Source organism: Gopherus evgoodei, chromosome 10, assembly GCF_007399415.2.
Source record: "Gopherus evgoodei ecotype Sinaloan lineage chromosome 10, rGopEvg1_v1.p, whole genome shotgun sequence".
NCBI lineage: Eukaryota > Metazoa > Chordata > Testudines > Testudinidae > Gopherus > Gopherus evgoodei.
Window position 1 is genome coordinate 51,014,948 of NC_044331.1, and position 8,430 is coordinate 51,023,377.

The window sequence follows — 8,430 nt, forward strand, 5'->3', positions numbered from 1 at the left end:
TCTAAAGCTCCTAGGCTTGTTTGGTCAATCCACTTGTCATAAATGGATAGTTAAGAGTTAATGGAACAGAAGTACTTCATATCTCTTTTGCCTGTAAAGGGTTAACAAGATCAGTGAGCCAGGCTGTCACCTGACCAGAGGACCAATCAGGGGACAGGCTACTTTCAAATCTTGAGGGAGGAAAGTTTTTGTGTGCTCTGTTAGTTTTTGGTGGTTGTTCACTTTGGGGGCTCAGAGGGATCAGATGTGCAACCAGGTTTCTCTCCAGTCTCTCTGATACAGGCTCTTATAAGTTCAGAACAGTGAGTACCAAGTAGACAAGACAAGCTAGGCTTATGTTTGTTTTCTTTATTTGCAAATGTGTATTTGGCTGAAAGGATTTTAATTTGTACCTGTATACTTAGGCTGAGAGGGTATTCCCAGTGTCTATAGCTGAAAGACCCTGTAACATATTCCATCTTAAATTTACAAAGATAATTTTTACTGTTTTTTCTTTCTTTAATTAAAAGCTTTTCTTGTTTAAGAACCTGATGTTTTTTTTATTCTGGTGAGACCCCAGGGACTGGGTCTGGATCCACCAGGGAACTGGTGGGGAGAAAGAAGGAAAGGGGGAGAGAAAGGTTATTTTCTCTCTGTGTTAGGATTACTTTCTCTCTCAGGGAGAATCTGGGAGGGGGAGAGAGGAGGAGGGGGGAAGGTGGATTTTCCTCTGTTTCAAGATTCAAGGAGTTTGAATCACAGTGATCTTCCAGGGTAACCCAGGGAGGGGAAGCCTGGGAGAGGCAACGGTGAGGGAAAGGGTTTACTTTCCTTGTGTTAAGATCCATAGGGTCTGGGTCTTGGGGGTCCCTGGGCAAGGTTTTAGGGGGGCCAGAGTATACCAGGCACTGAAATTCCTGGTTGGTGGCAGCGCTACAAGTACTAAGCTGGTAATTAAGCTTAGAGGAATTCATGCTGGTACCCCATCTTTTGGAAGCTAAGGTTCAGAGTGGGGAATTATACCATGACACCACTAGACCACATTTTCTCAGAATGGTTTAAAAAGGGCTCTCTTTTTAAGGTTATGTATGACTGAAGGGATTTAATATATGAAAAATTTTAGGACACACAAAGCAGCCCACTGTTTATGCAACAATTGTAGACCACCTCAGTACAGCAACAGGTTTCCTCGGTAGTTATGTTACAAAATAACGTATAGCTGGCCAGCAAGATTGGACAGGGACCAAAAGAGACAGGACTTAACATGTACTTGCCAGTGGCAACCGGGCACTATCCCCAGGCAAATGTGGGGCTTAAGTCATAACCAATTTCTGCAGAGTACATTTTTCACTTAAAAAGAAGGAAGTGATAGTACATATGGTTGCAAAAATAATCTGGAAGGTTATTTTATAGCACGTACTAATACACACACACATTCCTGCTCTGCAAAGCTTAGGAAAAAGGCTCAAACACAGTTAGAGTCCGTTTTGATTTCTACAAGCTGTGGTAAGTTATCATGTGCATCCCTGTTTTATTTAGGCATTCTTTGTTTACTTGCATGCTGATGCTGCTTGCACTGTATCCTTCCTACTTCTCTGTGTCCTGTTGGGGTCTAAGAGCAGCACAGAACTTAGTTCTCTGCTCCAAAACCAAATGCCATAGCTACACTACCAGCTAAATCAGCACCACTGCGATGGATGCAGTGGTGTAGATTTAGCAGGTCTACTGAAGACATGCCTCTCAGAGGCGGAAGCTATGTCGGCGGAAGAGCAGCTCCTATGGACATAGTGTGATGCAGACACCGCTATAATTTGACCTAAGTTACATATCTTCAGTTATGTAACTTATGTACCTGAACTAGCGTAACCTAGATCAACTTACAGCATTAGTGTAGACCAGCCTAAAGTGAGGGAGTGCTTCACATCACTCTGACGCAAACTAGGACCGGCACCAATGTATTTTTGGACAACCTGCCTCCGGCCCTCTGACTAGAAGAATGGGATGCTGTGAGGTATTTAAAGCAGGTGATGGAAGAGAAAGAGGGTTTTCTTGGAGGAAGTCCCCCCTTCCCTGTATTGTTCTTAAAACAAAAACAACCCAAAACACACTTACCAGACAACACTGTTCCTCTGACAGGGAACACTGCTAAAGGATCCAAGGTACACCTCTACATTCCTGCCCACATAAGCAGAGGATCAGAAATCACACTTTGGTATATCATAGGGCAGTGCCCAACAGAGCAGCCTAAACTGTCATTTTCGGTCAGTCAAATGTCATAAAATGATGTTTGAAGAGATGCTCTAATACTACAGTGTTTCATGAATAATAAATGCTAAAACAGTGTATTTTCTAAGACAAATGCACTAAGATCCTGGGTTGGATCCAACCTGAGTTAAAACTGCACTTGTCAGGGTCACGAATGATCTTGCACAGATTTTAGTTTGGGTACAGTTGACCATTTTTATCATGCTGGACTCAAGTTACTTTTGATGTAATTGACTTTTGACTGCTATTTCAGTGATTAACTGACTTTACCGGTGTAACTGGAAAGAAAATAAAAATCAATCAGTTCCGATGGACAATTGTGTGTCACTCATGGGATTTGAAAGTGGTAACATTCAAGGACTGAAAGCCTATGGTACAATAAATTATTTTCAAGTTACGTGATCTGCTCTATCCATGTTTGTCTTGTGACCACCTCACAACAGCACCATATACAATTATGACCCCAAAGCTTTATTTTTGAGTTGTTTAAAAGAGCTCTTGGCAGAGCTGTTTTATCACTTGCAGTTCTGAATGCAGCAGTACTGCTCACTGATGAGTTACCGATGAAATAGCAAAATTACTTTAAAATTCGTACGGTTAGTTTTTAAAGCCATTATCAGAAATAGGTCTAGCTACATTAGCATTTGCTCTATGAGACTCTGATAGGTATTTCTGAGCTGATTGCATGAATTCAGTTTTCTCCCACTGGCTACGAAGGGTACTACACTATGGAACTTGTTCTGTACCCTGAAATTCCCATCATTCCTGCCAGTGGCGTAGCCAGATTTTCAGTGCAGGGGAAGCAAACATAAAAAAGGCGCCCTCCCTTGGCTCCTCCTCTGGCCATGCCCCCTTGGCTCCTCCTCTGGCCACTCCCCCAGTCGGACACCCTCCCCCCCCACCTTCCGTCTGCGCCACCGCCTGTCCCCGGCCTGCTCCCAGCGCTGGGCGCGCTCCATGCGGGGCTTGCCAGCCAGGCGGCCTTAAAGACACAGGGGCCCTTTCACCTCCCCACCCCTGCCGCATTAGCAAGGGGCAGGGAGCACTTGGCCGCCGATCCCTGAGCCGAGGAGCCGGCCCTCTCGCTCCTCCGGCCACGTCTGCCGCCTCTGCATGGCTCCTTCAGCTGTGCTTCTGTGCCGGCCGGCTGCCCCACTGCTCCTCTAGCTGTGCTGGTGGCAGCGCCAGCTGGCAGGCGCCGCTTCCACACCGGCCGGCCACCCAACAGCTCCTCTAGCTGTGCTGGTGGCAGCGCCGGCCGGCAGATGCCGCTTCCGTGTCGGCCTGCCGCCCCACAGCTCCTCCGGCCATGCTGTTGGCAGCGCCGGCCAGCAGGTGCCGCTTCCGCACCTGCTGCCCTGAGGGGAAGCAGCTGCTTCCACTGAACCCAGGTAGCTATGCTACTGATTCCTGTCCATTTAAAAAAAATAAACTTAAATCACATTTGAGAAAAATAGCTATAAGAATGACCATTCTTGGTCCTATTATTTATTTCCTTCAATTTCAATCCAGCTAAACCTCAATTAAGTAACCTATTTTCATTAGGACATATGTTAACAGGGGAATATATTTACTTATGTCTGTTTCCATTATGTGGTACAGCATCTCTCCATCACTTTTCCCAAGGTCTTTTTTGGATGGGAAGAGACATGACACAAAGATGAGTGCTACATAAATGAAATAATACACAAAGTAGAAATATAAGAAAAATCTTAAAGTTAATAGTTATTAACAGGGTTTACCATGCTTTATCATGACCCTCATAATAAGTATCCTGCCTCCAGCAGCAGCAAATATTTGATGCTTCAGAGAAAAGGAAAACAAAAGCTGTAATACATCTGGCCAAATGCACAATTTTGTATGCATGTGAAGGGGAGAATTCCCTTCTGACACCTGGGATGATCAGTTTATACCCTGAAGCATGAAATCTGATAAACTGAAGCTATGCATGCTAAAAGAAGTAATTGATCGTAAGACTACTCCACCTCTTAAAAATACAGCTATGATATTTATCCAACCTCCTGAAGCAGAGATTTCCCCAGGCTGAGTAGCCACTGTGGGCAGTACTATTTTTGTTTGTTTTAGATGTATTTAGCTATTAATTTAATGGAGAGTCCACTTGTTTGCCTATTAGGTGACAGTTCTACTCTGAAAAATGGCATTGTAGAGTTCCATGTTTATGGTGCCTTACTGATTTCAGATTACATGTGTTCAGCTTACAAGTAGACATCTCGAAGTCAGGCAGAAAGTCATGAAATACTGCTTTCAGCTGAGGGAGCAGGCAAGAGTCATGGGGAACGTACTGAAAAGGTCATTTTTTCCTGGAGAGATGCACCCAAACGGCAGTGATGTAGAACTTCACCCTCTGCCATCAGACCCCTTGCTTCCAAAGTTGCACAATCAACTCTCTTTCTGGTCTTATTCTTCATTTACAGGGACTCAACAGGAGAACTGATGAGACATCATGGGCTCAAATGCCAACAACACACAAGTGACACATCTATCCATTCATATGACTCCCTTACTATCACATCACTAGCCCAATGCTTGGCTGAAATCATCTTATGAATGAAGAATAGTTGGTTGAAGTTAAACTCAAGAAAAATGAGGTCATGTTGATTGGCACAGGAAAACAATTCTGAGATGTTTGCAGCCATGGGGCATCCTTTTCTGGCTGAAAATGTACATCCACAACTGGTCACATCAGTCTGCAGTTTAGGAGTACTCCTGTACCCATCACTTATGCTATGCACTAACAGAGCCACATCCACAAGCAATATGTTCTGCCATGTAAAGCTAGCTAGGAGACCACATCCCATCCTGGTGAATCAGGATCTTTCCTTGGTAATACACACTGTCATCTCCCAAAGGGAGTACAGCGTTGAAGTTTACTTGGGCATGAAACAGTCAGTTCTCAGTAAACTGCAACAAGTGCAGAATGCAGAAGCAGCAAGCCTCCTCAGCAAAACCAGGCTATAACAAACATCAAACCTGTTCTGGGCTCACTACATCATCTCCTCATAAAATATCACATCTAATTCAAAAGTTCAGGTCTTTTCTTCAAGGTACTCAATGACATGGAACTCAGGATGTCTAAGAGACTGCCTAAAGTTTGAGGATGAGAACTGTGGTTGAGAACTCCACACCTATGGTACTGTGGAACTTTCTACAGCAAGGATAAAGCTTGTGTGCAAGAAAGAGCTTTCCCAGAAGCCAGTCCACAATTGTTGATTAACCTTTATAGGGTCAAAAAAAAAAAAAAACCCCACCTCAAATCTCATTACTTAACATCTAAGTTTAAGGTATATTTCTTTGAGCTTGTCTTTGCAACACAAAGTTGCAAATTCAACATACAAAAAAGTCCTCATGCAATTTTCTGCCAGAGAGAGGAACGAAAGAACTAGCCATGATAGATGCTAGCAACATCATTTAACGCATTATTGGAGGCCATTTCAATAGCACAGTGATGAGGACAGCGTAAGAACTTGAACAGAATATTTTTACCCCTAACAGCCAGCCTCAAACTCACTGTAGGCTTAAACTAAAGCTGGGTTTTGGGGGTTTTTTGCCCATCACCACCAGAAATGAAGGCCTGTAGGTCAAACTATGTTATATCTTTGCAGAGCCATCAAATGCTATAGAGTTAACACAGGTGCAAAGCAAAATGCAGAAAAATGGCAGCCTAATACCCAGAACTTGGTTAATATTTCTCTTATGTTATGATGTACAGGAAGGAAATAATCCATTTCACTCTTCCACAGCATTCGACATTTAAGTAATGAATAATGCAAACTTACTGTTTTCACTAAAGACAACAGTCAAATTCTGAATATACACTAGATTAGATGAGTAAGAATAATCTACTTGTATACAGTCCTTTTGAAAGTAAAAGCCAAACATTAAGTATCTGTAAGCAATTGCTTACAAGAAAAATTACAACTTCAGGCTGATTCTGCAACAGTATTTGCATGCATGGACCTCAGACCAGCATAGCCCAAAGCTCTGTGTGGTCATAAGACTCTATTAGTGTGAACCCAATCGCAGAATTTAGACCATTATCTGTAGTATGCATTTTTGAATACTTTAGCAGGTGCATATGTAATGCTGACAGGTTCAAACCTGGGACCTCTGAAGCTTAGTGTATGAGCCTCTAATGCATGAGCTAAAAGTCACTGGCTTTTAGATAAGGCTGTAGCAGACTCGTTAATCTCTAGGTCAGTTGTTCTCAACCCATGGCCAACTTGCAGCCCAATTAGCACACTGCTATGGCCCATGCAACATTCACAGGTATAACACAAAAAGAGCTGCATAGGTAGCCTACCACGGTAAATAGGCTGAGAACCACCACTTTAGGTGGTCTAGGTGCCACTAGAGAGGGACAGAGCATCACACCTAGCAGGCATGTGTTACACATTGCGAAAGAGTATTTTATCTGGTATACTGACAAGACATGGTGCCATAAGAATGGACTGATATTAGCATCAGTTGATCAAGCAGAAAAGGAGCATTTCTATAGTGTTCACTCCTTACAAAGGTTCTTTGTTACAGTCTACTATTCTGGTTGTGGCCTATATCCATGGTCCACCTTTAATACAGCCCAATTTTAAACACATCACTTCTCCATCCCAAGAAGAGTCATTTTGACAGTGGACTGTATCAATACTCACCAACTGAAACACAGGCAGGAATCTATTCACAGCAACCCGGGACCCCACTTGCTTTTCAGGTACTCATACAGGGCAAACCATACACCCACCCCCCAAATTTGTGTTTCACACAGGCCAACGTTGCTCTCACTTACCATGGTGACTTTGGAGGCGTTTCAGGTGATTTGGTTCTTACGTACGGCTGTCTCACTCAGTTCATGTCATGGTCAGAGGCAGTTTTATCAGGCCTTTCCTATCCATTCAACTAAAAATAACCTGCCCCCTAGTCCTCCCTAAAAATAATACTACAACCCACACTTCCTCTCCTGTCCCACATACAGCCTCAGCAACCCATTAGCCCTAGAAAGCCAGTTACAGAGTCATTAAAAGTTCACTCCTCCCCAGGAGTGCAGCGATTATTAAAATAGAACAAGGAGACACCTAAAAGTCTGGTCTTTTTTTTTTTTTTTCCTTTTTGGAGAGAACAAGTCAGAGGCCAATGCCCTTGTCTTGGTGTTGGGACCTGCCTATTCTTAGTGGTGCAGGGGGAAGTCCTATGTCCCGAGACTCTCCCTGAGGTGTTTTTTCTCCTGGGGGGGGGGCAGTCAGTGATGTAAGACCTGTGCCCTCACTGGAGTTGTGTGTGTGGGGAGAGGGAATAGGGTTCCTACAGAACTTTTTGTGGTTGAAGGACCCTGTCAAAGAAGGGAGGTTGCAATAAGAAGGTGGAAGTGTTTTCCTCCTCCTGGGGGGAAAGGACGGTGTCCCTCCCTGGATGAGAGATCTGTACCCTGAAGGGAGAGGCCTGTTCCCTCAGTGGCGGGAAGGTCTGTATCGAGGGAGGGGTGGAGGAGGCCTGTTCCCCCCAGTGGAGGATGGGGGCTGTATCAGGAGAGAGGGAGCCTGTGTTCCTTCCTGGCGGGGGCTGTATCCGGGAAAGGGGCAGGGAAAGGCCCGTGTCCCTCCCTGGCGGGGGGAGGGGCTGTTCCTCTCAGTGGCGGTTGGCTCTGTATGGGGAGGAGGCCTGTATCCCTCCCTGGCTGAGGGGTCTGTAACCTGGCGGGAGAGGCCTGGCCCTCCGAGTTGCGGCTGGGGCTGTGTCGGGGTTGGGGAGGCCTGTGTCCCTCCCTGGCGGGGGTGAGGGGCTGTATCCCGGTGCCAGTGGCTCTCGCTCCTCTACCCGACCGATGCTCTCCGCTGTCCCTGCACGAAGCCCCCTCGCTGCCCCGGCCCCGCAGTCACCGCCGCTCCCGCACCAAGCGCATCCTTCCTCGCCGCTTCCTCTCAGCCTATGGGGGCAGGGCAGCCTCCGCCACTCCCCGCCGGAAGCGACCTATGGACCCACAACGAGGCTGGCCGGGCTGCCGGCGGCCGGACCAATCCGAAGTCGACAGGGGCGGAGGCGGAGCCGCCGGTCGGGGCGTGTCGCAGTGCGCACGAACGCGGGCGATGTGCCTCGGCCGCCATGTTGGTAAAGGGCAATGAGGCGCTGCGTGAGGGGCATTCAACTCCCCCCTTTCCCATCACCCACCCCTTTCCC

General features: G+C 46.0%; 1 protein-coding gene across 2 annotated transcripts in view; it reads right to left on the bottom strand.

Moving 5' to 3' along the window:
* XPO6 (exportin 6) overlaps positions 1-8,206 on the bottom strand; it is a 100,945-nt gene extending 92,739 nt beyond the window's left edge. For both annotated transcript variants that reach the window (XM_030576759.1, XM_030576758.1), the window contains exon 1: positions 7,046-8,206. In XM_030576759.1, the coding sequence (XP_030432619.1) occupies positions 7,046-7,048 (3 nt within the window). In that variant the 5' untranslated portion in view covers positions 7,049-8,206. The remainder of the gene's footprint in view (positions 1-7,045) is intronic.
* Positions 8,207-8,430: the final 224 nt, after the last annotated feature.